Source organism: Phaethon lepturus, unplaced genomic scaffold (assembly GCF_000687285.1).
Source record: "Phaethon lepturus isolate BGI_N335 unplaced genomic scaffold, ASM68728v1 scaffold8809, whole genome shotgun sequence".
Classification (NCBI taxonomy): domain Eukaryota; kingdom Metazoa; phylum Chordata; class Aves; order Phaethontiformes; family Phaethontidae; genus Phaethon; species Phaethon lepturus.
In genome coordinates, this window is record NW_010565501.1 from 9,979 (window position 1) to 27,578 (window position 17,600).

The 17,600-nt window shown below is 36.4% G+C and overlaps 1 protein-coding gene across 1 annotated transcript; it reads left to right on the forward strand.

Moving 5' to 3' along the window:
- Positions 1 to 1,265: 1,265 nt before the first annotated feature.
- MEMO1 (mediator of cell motility 1) lies at positions 1,266 to 17,167 on the forward strand (the record flags this gene model as incomplete). Its single annotated transcript, XM_010295204.1, has 8 exons — positions 1,266 to 1,347; positions 3,604 to 3,672; positions 5,628 to 5,740; positions 7,123 to 7,234; positions 8,170 to 8,312; positions 9,472 to 9,548; positions 15,051 to 15,155; positions 16,488 to 17,167. Coding segments are annotated over 8 exons (833 nt in total), but the record flags the coding sequence as incomplete, so codon positions are not given.
- Between the last annotated feature and the right edge of the window lie 433 nt (positions 17,168 to 17,600).

Sequence of the window (17,600 nt, forward strand, 5' to 3'; positions counted from 1 at the left end):
GGTTTTTGGAGAGCCGTCAGCTTGAGATCTCGGCTGTTTGGAACACAGCTGTGAAATAGTTTCAGGTATCTAATCTGGTTTTCACTTTCCCTGGCAGTTGGTGGTTTTACACCTGCACCAGGAAGATACAAAAATCTACAACGTGTGTGGTAGAAGAAAAGCAGCTTACTGCACCCTACTTTACAGATAAACTCTGCTGACATACAGTTCTGTCAAAAGCTTAGTGTCAACTGGAAAAAGTGCATCTGTTTTTCTCTTTGTTAATGATATGTTGCTTGTAACAATAGCAGCTGCATGAGTTTTACTTGAAAGTTTGGTTTGTGTTCTTTAGTATGAGGAATGTTACACTGTATTTGCCAGCTTGTTTCTTCAGGAATAGCTTTACATCAAAAAGTTTTCTTTGTGATGGGAAATAACCAAATTGTATTTTTTTAATGCTTTATTTCTAGAAGGCATTTTTATCACCTGTTGGCTAATTGATTGAGAATATTTGCCACTTGTTGAGGTACAGAATTTAGTTTAAAAAAAGAAGTTAAATAGTGGATTGACCAATTAGCAAAATTAACGTTGCCAAGAAGTTTACGTACTTGCAGTATGTAAACTTAAATCATTGCAGTATGTAAACTTCAATCATAAGTTAAGGCATTGCTATAAGCATGATGTCTTCTCACTTTCAGTTTTTTCCTGCATATTTACAGTTTTTCCAGGTTATAGTCTGCTTTATGTTCTGCTCTTGTGCTTGCTTAATAATAATAAGAGACTAAATACCATAGCCATTGGCCATCATGTCAGTATGTAAGGTCTTTCTATTATGTCATCTTCCCATATCAAGCTCTCTTGGTTTAGGTCACCTTAACGTTTTACTTCTGAATTCTGCAAATATTGTCACCAGAGGAATCAATCATCTGTTAGCCTCGCATCCTTTACGTCATTAGAATGATGAAATGGTGTGTGCATCAGTCCACAGAACAAGTGTGTGTTTGGATGTGCAATAAATGAACTTTGGACTTGATGATCTTAAAGGTCTTTTTCCAACCTAAATTATTCTAACTTCCTGGACTAGGAGGTTGAAACTTTCCTACTGTAACCTTCAACATCACAGACATGTTGGGTTTGGGTTGGTTTTGGGGTTTTTTTAGATTTAAACACAGGCTTTGATGTTTAAGATGATTTTAAATCTAGACTTTCGGACTTTATTTGGTAATTCTTGAGGCATTTTAGATTTTTTTTGCTTATGGCTTCAGTATTTCCTTGTCTCTTCATAGGACCCCAGTTGAATGCACAGCTAGAAGGTTGGCTTTCTCAAGTACAATCCACAAAGAGACCTGCTAGAGCCATTATTGCACCGTAAGTTTGAAACCTGTTTTTAGTATATGTAATACTTGATTGGTTAAATGCTGCTTTATTTTGAGTGATTTTGAAAACTGGTGAAAGCTAGTATTTAGCTGAAAGGCATGTAGTGTGGTTTCTAAGTAAGTATTTTGGATATGGCATAGAACGGAAGGAATCTGTGCACTTTTTTGTATATGTTTAGTTTTCCTTTTACTGATGGACTGAAGACATAATGTTCATTTGTGATCCAGTAAGACAGATCAGAAGTGTATTAGTGGAGTGATAGTCTAAGGTAACAGCTCTTTCAATGCACTTCTAGTATAACAGCTACACATAGTTAAAAAAAAAAAACCAAACCCCACAACAAAACACAAAAACCAAACAAAACTCCAGCATCCCCCACAAATCAAAACTCAGCAAAGTTAAAACAAAAAGTAGTGAAACACTATTCAGCTATCCAAAATGGTTTACTTTTGTTATTTTAGTTTGGTTTTGCTTGTGGTTTTTTGTTTTTTTTTTTTTTTTGTCCACAGGAGAAATAGAGATCACCTAAACTATTCAGGTAGAATTCAATTTCCTGAAGATAGTTGAGACACATAATAATAAATTGGAATGACCAACATACTTTTCTTATGAATTGTAAGGAAATACTAGAAGAAGCACCTTAAATATGATGTTTTTCTTGTGCTAACATAGCATTGACATGTTTGAAGTATTCCATAATAGTATTGAACGTGCAGAGAAATTGTCCCAAATCTGCCTTAGTCTTTCTCACAGGAATGTCATGAAAGAGGCCTTTCAGCTGAGGATTAAGTAACCTGGGTTCTTTTTCTAGAACTGCTGGAGATCTTCCTGTTGTCTTATCAAATTTCGTTAACCACGCCTTTGTTTTCCCACCTATTAAGTGGGATACAGCTAATAATATTTTTGTGGAAGACTGAAGAAGCCTGTAGCAGAGGGAACCTTTCAGAAGGCTCTTTCAACATTGTCAAATAACACACTTCGCTGGTTCACTAGGTCTCAGTCTCCTGTTTATCCACTTGGTGTGTATGTTAGTACCTTTCTGAGCTCTTTAGAATGAGTGAGGTCAGTGAAATGGAAGTAAAATCCCAGGGTAATTTTGAGGGTAACTTGCTACAGGTATCACTCTGGATGAATATACACACGTGCGAGCATACATACATATAAATAAATATAAACTTGTATAGTGTTGTCACTGGGGAACTTGTATCTTCAAACAGCCTGTATGTCCCAGGACTTGCAGCCTGTATCATTCTCAGTATCGTTGTAAAAAAGACCACCTGGAAAGCTGCAGTTGTGTTGTTGCACATATTTGATGCAAAATCAACAGTAACTATTGACCTAGGCACTCCAGATAAGCTCCAGAGGCAATGTGGCACAAGCGCTGTGCAACGTGGGCATTGCCTTCTGCTATGGACATGCTGCTGAGTGACCATGAGCTGTTCTCCATCACTTGGCCTGGGACCCTGGGGAATGAATGTCCTCTGGAATTCATGCTTTTAGTGGTGTAAACTGAATCTTCTGTTTTTAACGGTCTTCAAGGGAATGGGTCTTAAGATTTGGATGTGATATTTGAAACAACTAGTCAGAAAAATGATGAATGTTTTTGGAGCACACATAGGAATACAGGTCGAGAAAGGCTCCAGGCCAGAGTAATAGGAAATAAAGCATGTATCCCATTAGCTGTGATAAAAGCTAGCATGCTGCATTCCACTCCTTTCCTTGTGCCCATTCATTCTATGGCTGAGGTATTCTTCTCCGATGACAGAGCTTTTTTTATTCTCTGTGTATCTGCTGTAATGTGTAGTCTCTCTTTGCCTGATCCCTTCACTGTCATCATATTCAGTTCCTGGAGTGTGTTTAGAAGAGCTTTCTCCAGCAACTTACTATGCCCTTGTCCCCTGGCTGCATTCTTAGCATTATTAAGAGCTTCTGATAATATGCAGTTGTGCAGTCTGCCTACTAATATCTTTTACAAGTAACAAAAGGTGCTTTGACTTGGAGGCTTATGTACTAACTTTCAAGTAATGGTCACTGATATTTTTTTAAACAAATATGTCCCTCGTACGTTCAGTACTGGAACAGCGCTCTCCAGCTCTTTCAGGAGTTGATTTTTGGATCACTCTTACTATTTCTAGGTCATTGTGGGCAAATAATATTGAAGATATTAACATTTAATAGCAATATCAGCATATTTAGGATGTTAAGCAATATTTAACATGTTAACATTTTGTACACTTTGATTTGCAGCCACGCAGGATATACCTATTGTGGATCTTGTGCAGCCCATGCTTACAAACAAGTGGATCCCAATATTACGTAAGTATTAAAGTTTTTCTTTACAAAGTGTAAGACAATGCTATTGCAGTTCTCTGAGAAGCTGAATGTTCTTTTTACATTCTTACACCTTGAAGTACTCAAATTTTAATTTTATACTCTTTTAGGATTTTATGCATCCCTTCTGTTTTAACATCATAAATGTTCAAATTGTTTGGGTGTTACAAAAGAAAAAAATAATGTAGTTGTTGAAATTGAAAATGTAAAGCAGTATTTTAAAAAATTATTGAGACTTGTTGGTAACTAACTTTTTAGAAGGGAGGGGTTAAAGGTGTTCCTTTTGCAGTCAATAACATTTGATTTACTTTATTTCTTGATGTTCCACTGCTTTTATAAAAGGCCAAGCTGGGGTGTTTTTTACTGGTTGCAGGGTGACTTTGTTCTTTTTTAGTTTTGTTTTGGGAGGTTTTGTTTGGTTTTTACGTATATTAAAATATTTGATCATGATTCTACATTGGTTTTTCAGTGCAGGATTATGGGCTGAATGCTGCCACGATTCTCTTCTGCTGTGGGGAGAGTGACCAGTGTGTGTATATAACATTTGAAGTCAGTGAAAGTTACTTGTTGTAATAAATTTAAATGGACTAGTGTTTCTAACAGCACAACAATTTAAAAAAAATAAGGAAAAAGCCTAACACACTACTGTAGTCTATGCCTGCCTTGCAAAATATGAATACAGTTATTCTAGGTTAAAGGAATATAATTCTTATGTGTTTTGCTGACTGCAATGTTTGTTTTTTTTAAATTACAAGTGTTTAAAACATCTCCAGTATTTACTCAAAGTATGTATTTTTGCAATGTTAGTATAAAACCTGGCTATGTCTATCTGTTGCTTATGAGATAACATGTTGTAATGCTCTCCAAAGACAATGGTTTTGATTCTTTCTAAACTATTGTAAATGAAGTGAAGATAACTTATGGTGTGACAGATAACTACTTTCTCTAAAATTTCTAGAACAAGTTGCATTCCCCAGGTTCAGTGATGTGGAATTGATTGGACTTTCTAGATCATTTGCTATTTTACCACATGGGATGTTTAGAATTCATCTTTCAGCTGAAGTATTGCATGTTTGGATATTTTGTTTTTGAGTTCTGTAAGAAGCTTTAGGATTTTAGTATAGCTTGCTATAGCACTCCACACATAAGGGAAAAAAAAAAAAATTTTGTGTCCCACTCCTTTAGTTCAGTGCCAGAAACAAGATGATATGATCGTGAATCTGAAAAGTTGCATTTCCTATAGGTTTTGGGTTTTTTTCTTTTCTTTAAGTCCTGTGGCAGGAGACCCTTAACATCTAATCAAGAGCCAGGAACTGAGGACTTGATGAAATAACATCATGATGATGTGTGAAAGTTTGCTGTATCAGCTAAAGCTACGAATGTGCAGGTCCAAGTCACTGTTGTTGATGCAACAGCTGGATAAAAACAACATTTGAGAATGACTTAAATTTGAATTTGATGAAATCTGAAGTAAGGCTAATCAAGTAAATAAGTTATAAACTCTGAATAGACAATGAATCCATATTCCTTATGCAAGGGCACATACCTGTAGTTGTTGAAGGTAGTGTGTAACTGAAGGTTGCCTTGGTCCAAGAAGAGAATCCAAAAATCTGTTCTAAGGGGCTATAACACATCATTCAACCTCCAGACAGACAGACGGATTTCTAGCTGATGAGTGCCCTCTAGTATATAACCTGCTTAAGAGGTTCAAGGTCACGGGAAACATTATGGAATTGATGTCATGATCATTTCTGAGATAGTGAGCAAGGCTAGGCCATGGATTGATCTGTGGTCTCACACACAGCAGAGTAAAAATCTATTTTTCTGGTAACCACCAGAAAGTATCACTTTGTACATTTTTATTAAACTTGTTAATCTAAACCAAGTCTCTGTACAATTGCAGTTGTCTGAATTGTGGGGTTTTGTGTTAATTGTTGTAGACGAAAAATTTTCATTCTTGGGCCTTCCCATCACGTGCCCCTTTCCCGATGTGCACTTTCCAGTGTGGACATTTACAGAACACCCCTGTATGATCTCCGAATTGACCAAAAGAGTAAGTGCATGATAAAGCTTACATCTTGAAGATTGCTTATGCTTGAGTATTAACTGCAGTGCTGAGGACTCTCTTGTTGTTGGGCACTTTATTATTTTTAAGTGGCAGACAAGTATAAATCTGTTCTTACTGCAATGAAAGCTAAATTCTGAAAGATCCTGGTGGTTGCAGGCATTGCTATATTATAACCTTAATGTCTCTCTTGCTCTGTGAGTAAAGAATTCTCAGTCTTTTCTTATCTTTTCCATTACGAGTGTGCGCCTCTTGGCAAAGTGATCTTTAAAAGTGATCTCAACTTGTAATGCCTTTAAAAGATGTTGTATTTGAATTATAGCCCACTACACACCTGCACCATTATTCTGTGAAGTGTTCTGTCTGGAAAAAAAACATAGTGCTTTAGTTGGTTTGAGTTTATTTCTAACAGAGGAATGATAGAGGAACAAAAAGCTGCTTGTATTTGGATGCATTATTGCATGTGACTTTTTTTTTTAACTGGCAGAGTACCTACAGAACTTGAAAACTGGTAGTCCATGAAATACCGGTCTTTCAGGCTAAGCGTAAAGGTGCGATGAAGATAAATTTGATATTTTGACTTTCATGTGTTTTGAGGTATACCTAAATAATGCAATATCTTTTTCAGAAGGGCTGATTAGCACAGAAGTATTGCTATTTCGTCATAACTGTGGTTAAGCAAGCTAGTTCAGGCTTTCTCCATAGTGCCTGCAGAAATTTCCTTAGGTAACAAATGTTTCAGTTTCTGTAGAACTCCTTTATGGAATGGAGAAGGAGGCACAGCCTTACATCAAAGTCTTCATCCCGTGGAGAGTTTTCAAAATGTAGAGGTGACTCTGCATACCACCAAGTGCAGTTGAGAGTAGAAAAGATAACTTATAAATGTGGATCACTTAATCAGTTTTTGCTGTCTCTAGATTTCATGCTTCAGTTAATAAATTATGTTAAATAGTAACACATCCACATTGCTGATCAGCAATTTAAAATTTTTTTTTTTTAAACATATGATGGTGTAGTTTGTGAAAATAAGAATTCAGTGGCTGGGCAAATACATGCATATTTCCAAATGTGTTTTATTTGTGTTACTTAAATTTTGTATCATAACTTAAAATATTTCTCAATATATTAACAAAGTCACTGATTTAACACACTTATGTTATAAACTGAATCAATTATGTTTGTATCTTAATAACTTGAACGTAGTTTTAATCCTGAATTTATTTAAAAACAAGTGGTTTATGATGGCAGCCCCTGGGGGCAAGTAATTTGTTACACTGAGCTTGTTCTGATAAAGAGGCACTGTACCTTGCTTTAGAGTGTTTTTTTTTAAAAAAAAAAAGTAGTAAAAATTAATTTTTAATTCATTTCAGTTTATGGAGAGTTGTGGAAGACTGGAATGTTTGAGCGTATGTCCCTACAGACAGATGAAGATGAACACAGTATTGAAATGCATTTGCCTTATACTGCTAAAGCCATGGAAAGGTACTCGGGCTAATTACTTCTTCTACAAGAATAAGCATTATGTGCATTAAATGTTTGAACTACATGTGAAGTGCAGTAGGAAGCAATAATAACCTTTATGGTATATAATACCCTATGTGGTATATAATTCCCACATTCCCCCAATAAAAATTTTGGGGAGGAAAGGGTCAGAGACTATGATTAGTTGCTGTAATAGAAACTGTGAGTGGAGCAAATTGGAACATCTCTTACAAACAAGTTTATATTGACTTAATAGTGTTAATATTAGACATACTTTCATGAATCTTTCTCAGTATCTGATTTCTTTTTTTTTCCTTCATTTTTGGAAGGGATCTCTGAAAGAAGTTCAAATACTAATAGGTGTTTTCTGTGGGATTTTAAGTTTGTTTGGAGCCTTAATACTAATTTTGAAATCAGGGTTCTGTTTATACCTTCCATTTCAGATGAGTACTTTGAATAATTTTTCTTTAAAGGTGGTAATTTTTGTCAATTTGTGTTTTCTGTCAATTTTCCCCATCATCTTTTTTTTTTAACTTCTCTTCCACAGTGTTTGTAATTTTCCCTGGGATATTGGTATATATCTGGGTGCTATCTTGAGCATTTTCATATATGTTGGAAAATTACCCAACAGGTGTGCAGCATCTATACAGGGAGAATTTAATTCTTTCTTTATTGCTGGTTTCATTGTGTCTTTTCTTTTTGTTTGCCTGGTGTTTTTACTTTGCATCAAAGACAAATACTGGGGGGAGGGGATTTGTTTTCTGAAACTGAAGTAGTTTCAGGTTCTAAAACAACTTCCTAGTATGACCTTACAAAATTAACTGTATCTTCAGTTCAATAGTGACCTTTTAAAGCATTCTGCAATTTCAGTTAGCAAGCCCTGAAAAAACTTCAGATGTTACTTGGATTACAACCTCTTTTCTTTTGCTTATAAGCCATAAGGATGAGTTTACTATTATTCCTGTGTTGGTCGGAGCACTGAGTGAGTCAAAAGAGCAGGAATTTGGAAAACTCTTCAGTAAATACCTAGCTGATCCTAGTAACCTCTTTGTGGTTTCTTCTGACTTTTGCCATTGGGGTAAGTTTCACATCTCTTCATTATAACAGTACGATGAATGTTTTGTAGTGTTTTTCAAATAGTGTATTTTATCAAACATTGAACATTTTAACTTCTGGTAAATGTCTCTTTGAAACTTAAATGCCTTTGTAAAGCTAAAAAAGGATTTTTCTCTTTTTAATCTGGAACAATAGATGAAAAATCTTAATGTGGTAATGTGTTTTCAGTGTAGTGGAGGAAAGAAATGGTGAAGGTGTATGGGTTTATATGCATCTCTTTACTGTTGCAATGAAATAAATGTCTGAAGTTTCTTGCTCTTTTTACTCCTCTTTTAAGCACCTAAAGCAACTTGCAAAATTAATAAGCAAAAAATTCACTGGACATGGCAAAATTCCTCTGATGGAAATAAGTTTTGTACGTTTTACGGCTGGGTAAGATAGCAGATGGAGTATATATGCCAATTCACCAGAGCTATCCCAGTTCATCTTGGTGGCAGAGCTATAAAGACTCCAGAAGCCTTGACTTCTGTCCTGCTTTAACACTTTATATTTCTATTAAGTGTGATAACAGCTGGAAAAGGGACTGCTTCAGAAAGATATGTTTTATATTACACAACATTTTTTCATTGTCATCTTTGGTCAACTTACGTAACTAAGTGCATATTTTACTCATCTTTGAATTGTGAAATAGGTGGAGGTATGTAAGAATGACTTGGGTTCTGTTGTGGCTAATGAACCATCTAGAACTGTTCATTGAATTATCATGACCTTTTTCTTTTAACCTTCATTTACTGTGGGTATTGTTGTGCAAGCAGATGTAGCCTGATTCCAGGGTTGACCTCTCCAAGAGGGATAGCGAAATGAAATGTTGCTTTACTTTTTAATTTATAGAATTGGATTCCATGGCAATAACAGGCAATTAATAAGTGATACTGCAGTGTCAGTTCTACATAGTAGGTTTTTCTTTAGGAATATAGCTGCCCATCATGTATTTTTCACTTTAGTTCTGGGCTGCTACTTCGATGATTGCCCTAGAATTTCCTCAGTGGAGCTAAAAAGTATAAAATAAATGAAGATTGCTACTTTACAAATATTATAATTTCAATTATTTAGTAAGTACTAGGGAGTGTTTTAGCTACAATTTTTCCCTTTTTTATTTTATACGTGATTTTTGTTTCAAGGTCAGAGGTTCCGTTACAGTTACTATGATGAATCCCAAGGAGAAATTTATAGATCCATTGAGCACCTAGATAAAATGGTAAGTTTTAAGATTTGGTGGAACTAACTAACAAATTTCTCCTGTACATTACATTTCTTTGAACACTTTAGAAATTTCTCTAACAAAATATTATAGATTAGCTATTCTATTGAATGTGTACTTTTCCTTTGTTTACCACAATAAGAACTTAGCTGTTGTTTTTAGCTAGTATCCTCCATTTTGCTGACTGCAATACAATACATGCGGGTATAATCTAGTAAACTTAATTTACAAGAACAAATGCATGCTCACCTACCTAAAATGCCCTAGTGTAATGTAATTCCTGTCCACATACCCTCTTATGTTTTCAACAAGCAATAAGAATTATGAAACGAGTATTTGTGGTAGTTCAGGCTTGGTAGCTACGATACCTGCATATGGAAATAGCATCGTGATTATGCTAATAGTTTCAGCAATATCCATTTTGAGGAGGAAAGGCCTTAGGGGATTGTGCTGGTCAGGAGAATGAAAGTCACGGTTTTCTTGGGAATAGTCTCCCCCTCCCCATCCCTTACTCTGTAGTAGGTGGTGGGGAAAAGCAGTAGACCCTACTTCATTCTGGATTTGGCAAAAGGCTGAAAGGAATGCTAAATACATAAAGATCGTGATACCCATTATGTTGCATTTTCTTTGCAATCACAGGAGCCAAGGATTTCTTTTTAAATGAAAAAAATTGCGTTTAATGTTCAAGACCATACTTAAGGCACAGAATAGAAGTAATTCTTCTGGAAATATGTAACCTCAAAATTTGTTTTAAAACTGCTTTGGATCATTTCTGTAACTTCTGTAAAAACTGTTAGAAGAGAGAACTGTTGTTATTCAGGGCATGTTAATTTTTTTCCTTGTCTTGAAGGAATAACTCCTATCCACTGGAGAGATCTCTGGAGTTCTTTTGCTTTGTGTATCCATATTAACCTCTTTGTTTTTCCACTATTCATCGCTGGAATGGAAACAGTAAATAATTTGCCTTCATTCTATTTATCCCATTTTAAATAATTCTTGTTGTGAGTTGAGAGGTTTCTCTAGAAAGACAAGTGTTTTTCTACAGAGTCCCAGAATTTGCAGCTCTGAGTGTTTTTGCAGGAGAGCAGATTAAGGTGCATTAGCAAACATTAGTTTCCCCCGTGTTAATTTCTGTGGTGAAAGCTTGTAGAACGACTGGACTTTGGCATATAATTACTTCTAGTGAATACTTGCTGCACCAACTCTTTCTTTTGGTAGTTACTCAGCCAAAAGGAAACTATGTTTTTTGTAACATTGAAAATGATGTCTACTGCTTAATAATGATGAAAATACTTTTTCCAATATTAAGTTTAACTGGAAAACTAAACATGGTGGTAGCAGTATACTGTGGTTATTTTTTGCCTGTTTATATCATGCCATGTGTGAACACATGACTCTGTATTCAAACTCTGTACAGAGCAGGTCTTCCTTTTGGTGAATTTCAGAAATTCCTATTTAGCAGTATTGTGGGTACACTTGGGATGCCATCCACAGTGCCACAAGGGTCTCCCTGTCACATTTCTCCTGGAATGGGTTTATTCAATTTTGTATGCCCCACTCAGCTACTTCTTGTTTTCTTAGATAAGTACTGAATTTTTTAATGTATTTGGCATGCTAAAGAAACTTGTGGTGTTGTAACCACTAGGTCCTCTTCACAGAGAAAATAGCATTAAGATAGAGACAAAACAGTCAGAGGTTTTAACCTTTGCTATTACTGGCCCAATAATTCTATTGGACCTAACTAGGAAAGCAGTCAGCTGAGCACTTTGTAAGAAGGAAGATATTCTGAGTTAAGATGAAATTACTTTTCCTTAGAAATGCCCTTGTGGAAGGACAAATTAGACTGGACCTTAAGTGGAGATGCATGATGATTTTCCTGGCTAGTGCCTAAACAATGCTAAACGCTTTGGGCGTTGAAGATTTACTAACCTGGTAACTGCTCTGAGAAATGTTATTTGCAGTAATTTTAAGTTAAAGCCTTAGACTCTAGCAGAAAAAAATACAGAGGAGTAAATATTGCTGGGCAGACATCAGTTTCTCCATGGTAACTCTTCATGTGACCGCTGATACCCTAAGGGTACCACAGTGCGCCTTGTGAAGTGACAGTGAAAGGAATAAACAGCCCCAGGGTTAGCAGGGGTACCTTAGGGAGGAATCCTCACATGAAGAGTTATAATTGAGCAACTGATGTGCAATAATTTGTTTGTATATCATAACCTGATACCTACCATCTTTTTAAATAAAAGTGGTGGAGTATTCTGTAAGATGTCGTTGAAGAGTAATTATTTGTTGATTGTGGCTAGCCAGAAAATGCAGACTGCTTGCTTCAATCTTCACTGCCAGATTGCTCATTTTATATCTATTTATGAAACTTTATGCCTCACTTGAGTCAACAGGAGGATTCTGTTACACTGAATGCTGAAGGGAGAGGATAATGCAGGCGCTGAGGAGAGCTGTGCAGGAACAGACAGCAGTTGTTGTGCAGGAGCTGTGCGCAGCATGGGTGGCTTCTCAGGTGGCTGTAATGAACTGCTGAATTCTGATGGCTTCTGCAGTGCTGCTGTGGTGTGCTAGCACCTTCCACAGTGCTCTAGCCTGGGAAGGCTTCTTAGCTTGGGCATAATGCAAGACCACAACTCCCTGCCTGGGTGCCCGGCTCCCTGCTCTCTCTGCTGTGCCCAGCCAGTAGTTTTCCTGTCGGTTATTTATCTTCTAGTCTGAGTCACTCGCATGTGCAAAGATAGTTGGACTGGCTAGTGCTAAGACCAAGATTTTTCTACTTCCGTAAGTGTGCTACTAGTTCATATTTTTAAAGTGTGAAGAAGCTGCTGAAGCAACTAATTGCAAACTTAAACTTGACCACCCAAAGGATTATTGGAGTATAGTATAAAATAAGCCTGTGTGTTGTTGGTTGGGATTTGGTTTTTTTCTTTTTTTTGTAAGCTTGTAGATACTTGGTCACATAGGGAATTATATTTAATATGATTAAAAGCAGTTACATTATTAAGTGCACTGTGCTAGGATATTGTAGATGCCATTTACAGTGTCTGGTCAACTGAAATATGCAATTTCTATGTGGTGCCATAATAACCATGTGATAAACTGCAGAACTGTTTGATGGTTTGCATTTTTATCATGTGGGTTTTGTCATATATTTTAACTCTGTTCTAAACCATGCCTGGCTGAGTTAATCTGAATACTGAAAATTATTAGTTTCATACTTCTGCTTTTTAGAAAAATAGAATGCAACCTGACACAAATGTTTCCTATGTTCCTCAACACCATTTTAGACTGAGAAACAAGCCTGGTAGTCTTTGCTCCTCTGCCACAACAATTTTTAAATCCTAAAGGTTGAGAAGTTCAGTACAGTTGAATGCTTATAGGATATGTGTTAATACTAGTTTCCTATGGATTTTCTCCAATCTGTGAGGTATGGAGCTCTGTTAGCGTTTGCTGGGATGAACTGCATAGCTCTAAATGTTTTTCAGTGCTGAACTGTGCATTGAAATAAGCTTACTAGGCATTCTGATGAATCCATGTCCATTTATTTGAGACAAATGCTCAAATGCCTCTGCCCAGTTCCAGTGACTTACAGCTATAAAATGAGTCTCTCAATTGAGCAGCCATTTTCATTTTTTAAAAACTTGTGAAAGCGTTTACAAATGGATAAAATATATTCTTATGAGCTGTTCAGTATCTGAGTAAGTGCCTTATGCATGTTAGTTTCACTTAAGTATATAGTCAAGTTTGGTTCTGCTTTCTTTAGCTGTGTATTGACATGTACTATTTACAAGTAAATGGATGTTTCAAAGACATGCTGCTTAAACTTCAGAAATACAATTATATCTATGTAATCACTGCTAGTTAGAGAATAGCTACCTTTATTTTTTTGGCACTCATTTACATTCTGTAGATCTGGAGTTACATCTGTAATTACCAGCCAGGGGTCCAAACACCCTCTCTATGACCCTGGAAGAACTGAGCTCTTGCCAGCAATTGGTCAGCATAGTTTGGTTTTATTTTTCCATAAAATTTATCTCTCTATTAATTCATCTTATGTCTGTTTTTGATTAAAAGTACACAAAGGTGGTGGTTATGGTTGCTGTTTTCTAATCCTCCCTGATTCTCCTGGGGAATCTCCAGCTCCTCCATTGTAAACTGTGATCCAGTCTGAATAATTAGCGTATCTGCCAGATCAGCCAACGCCCTTGCAGAGTATTGAAGAGGTTTCACTCTTGAGGTGGAGACTTCAGACAGACTGACTGCTTCCTGCATCATGATTTCTCCTTTAATCACCCACACTTTCCCAAAAGCAGGGGAAGGGGCTGGGACAGTAGCAGAAACCTTAGGAGAAATCCTCTCCCTTTCTGATACCAACCTCCAATTGTTCCCATGCAAAGTGTATGTTTTTTTCCGGTCTGTAAGGAAAACTTTCCTGTTCCATCAGCTATGTGTAAGAAGCACAGCTATGCATCTTGCTGAATTAGTCGGTGTCTGGAGCTCATTTACCTGGTGAAGGGAATTGATTGTTTTCAGAGGAAGGAAAAACACCAGGGGATGGAGTCTAATACAGGGAAAGTAGCAAAGCCATGATAAAATCCAGGCAACAATTGATTTAGATTTGCTTTAAACTACTTTAATTGTATTTGATCTGCTCAAAGTGGGATGGGTTAAGAGTAGGTGTATCTGGAGTTGTAGGAGTCTTTTTGCTTTTAAGAATGTGAATGTTTGTATATGTGGAAGGTTTTGTTTTCTGTACGTGTGCTGGTTTTCATAGTATGACTCCATGGGATCATGGGTCTCGCTGTGGATGGAGAAAAGGATGTATATATGTCACTGCCTCATGTAAAGCGGAAGCATCATCTCCTGGCTCTTACGTTTCTGCTGTGCACTAACTTTCTAGTGCTTTAGAGATGTTCTGGATCTGCTTTTTATGCACTGAGAAGATGGTCAACCTGTGCCCAGATCAACTGCCTTGCATGCCTGATACGTCTAGGATACGTTACACTTGCTACATGCTTGAATTGCATGTTTGTATACTGATGATTTGTCTAGGGTTTTTGGACATCCAGAAGTCCCAGGCAAGTGCTCAGCCCTGAGCTCTGTTAACAGGAAGAGATGGAGGCAAAACTTCTTCCTGCTATGCCCTTTTAGTGAATTTGTCTGGATATTGCTGTACAAAATCCCATGGAAGTAGGGCACCCTCGGAGGTGAGGATTGGCTAGTCTGTGGGAGGAGCTTTTTTACCATGAGCTTCAACTGCAAAGGTAGCTTCACAGATCTGTGGATCATTGACAGCTTTGGAAGAGCTCCTGCACTTTTAGTTTGGCAAGGGATGGCAACAAGATGACTACAAGCTAGAGCTCATATGCTGAGATTCCCTTCATACAAAGTAGAGGTTTTTTCCACCTGAAGTATTCTGTGTTGTCATAAATAGGTGATGTATAAACACCTGCTCATGAATGTGTGAAGTAATCATTGCTATCAATTCTTTTTCAGGGTATGAGCATTATAGAGCAGCTAGATCCTGTATCTTTTAGCAATTACTTGAAGAAATACCATAATACAATATGTGGAAGACATCCTATTGGTGTATTATTAAACGTAAGTAACTTTTGATTTGTTGAAAAATCTAGCTTTTAGCAAAACGCTTACATTTGTTTTAAACATAATATTGCTGGAGTATTCCTTAGTTCTAAAATGGCAAGTCTTGTACAAATTTATTTTTTCTAAGTGTTCTCCACTTGATCTCCAATTTCCATGTCTTGCATATAGACAAATGTAAGCTCTTACAAGGGCTGAGGGGTTTCAATTCCCTATGGGAGATGAGGTACCATGTTCCTTTTGAATTTTGGTGAAATACAATCATTCACTTTCTCTTCGTCCTAAATAAAGAAACAAACAAATAAATCCATTTCCCTGAAGTAGTACATGCTTACTTTTTTGAATCAGTACTTAACAAACATGTATATATTTTTTCTGTATTGCTATTAGCTAGCTATTGTGAGTGCCTTGTGATGTCTGGCAGTGTATTTGAGTTTTGCAAATACGATGAGAGATTGCCTTTGTAAGTATGGGTGCAGTGCACTGTTAACTCATAAATTAGTGGCAATTGGAATTCAGATTAACTGGTACTTTCTAGTTACCGTATTCTGCTCTGGTGATGCAGTGCAGAGATAAACCTGGATGTACTTAGTTGTCTAAATTGGGTCACAGCTGCTTTACAGCACTGCCGAAGTGCTGCAGATTTGTTATTGCTTGAGTGAATCTCACTGTATTTTTACTGTAATATTAACATTTTTAAAAGGGAAAACTTAATTCACCGGAAATGTAGTCTATATGGAGAACATATAGAGGAACTTTTTAAAGCGGAGTCTATAAAAGTTTCTATAAGCAATATCAATATTGGAGATGCATGTAGCAAAAGTCAGTACTATGACAACCCTACAAAAATATCCAACTCTTAACCTCAGATAATGATGAGTTTTACAGTGAATCTGAGCTAAATTCTGTTCATTCACTTTTGCCAATTGTCACACTTCAATAAATTATCTTGGTACATTCTTTTTCCTTAATAGAAGAAATACAACCTGAAAAGTGTTAATAGTGTTGGGTTTTTTTTCCTGTTACATCTGTGTTTCTGTGTAAGTTCCCTATAGAACTGAAAACATTGTTTCTAAAGGATCTATTTTGAAAGGTTGTTTAGTATTGCCTTTTAGAACTGCGTGGATGTACATAGTGCAGTGCGGGGAGCGTCAATGAATGAAGCAGCACAGAAATGAGTTAGGTCTACAAATTACTTGGAGGTACTTACATTATTATAAGAGATGATGCAAGGACCCCTGGGGGGACGGGAGAGGACTGAGGTTTAGAACATGTCATAATTTCACTGATACCTTTTTTAAACAGCTTTTTTTTCCTCCCTCCTCTCTTCAGGCTATCAACGAGCTCCAGAAGAATGGAATGAATATGAGCTTTTCATTTTTGAATTATGCTCAGTCAAGCCAGTGTCGAAACTGGCAAGACAGCTCAGTGAGTTATGCAGCTGGAGCACTTATGGTCCACTGAACTGCTGAATGCTCAGGAATGGCACCTGCACACACTCTGTCCCAGCCTAGCCCTTACAAAGATACAGTCCCTGGTCTTTGGGTGTACTGAAACCTCAAACTAATAGAACTCTCTTCTTTTCTAGTAGGTGTAGTCCTTCCTTAGTTTCGACTCATTTAAAAATGCTTTCTTGTTTAGGACAATGGAAGGAAGGCTGTTATTGAAACATTTTGTGATTTTTTTTTTTTTTTTTTCTCCAAAAAGCTGATGCCTATGAAGGCATGGTGGCAGACAGTCCTTACAAATACATGTAAAGCATTTACCATATCCTAAATTTGCACTCTTTGCAGACCTGTGCACATGTACTCAGCTTTCAGAATAGTTTTGCAAGTTGTAAACTGAAAAAGGGGTGGAAGCTTTTTAATAAAAGAAAAAAAAGGAAAACAACGCATTTATAAATGATCCTGTATTAGAATATAATAAAACTCCAGTATAGTCAGTTACTACCCGTGATGTACAAACAGATATCTTCTATTTTAGTTGCTAATAAAGGGCTACACAAACCAAAATAGTCTGATTTAAACTTATTGCTTTGTGTTCTGTATGTGGCTGCTTGTCATTAAACATCCTTTATCCTCAGTTCTTATGCTTGATAATTCAGCCATTCTGTAAAATACTTTAGAATGTATTTTATATTCAACATTTGTTATGACTACTTCATTTATGGATTTTTTTTTATCTTAAACCTGCACTATGAGTTCAGCTGTGCAAAGGAATTTAAAAAACCTTTTGTATATTCCTATTCTTTTTGGTTTACAATTATCTATAAAATAGTATCTTTTAGTATATGATATAAATTTGTATCAGAAATACACTTTTAATGATTTTTATGCTCAGTTTGATTATTAAAGTGAAACAGATGCAGTATTTTTATTTGAAATGACTTAAACAAACAACAGCTTGAAAATTATAGTTTTTAGAGTATCTATCAAGCATTCATAG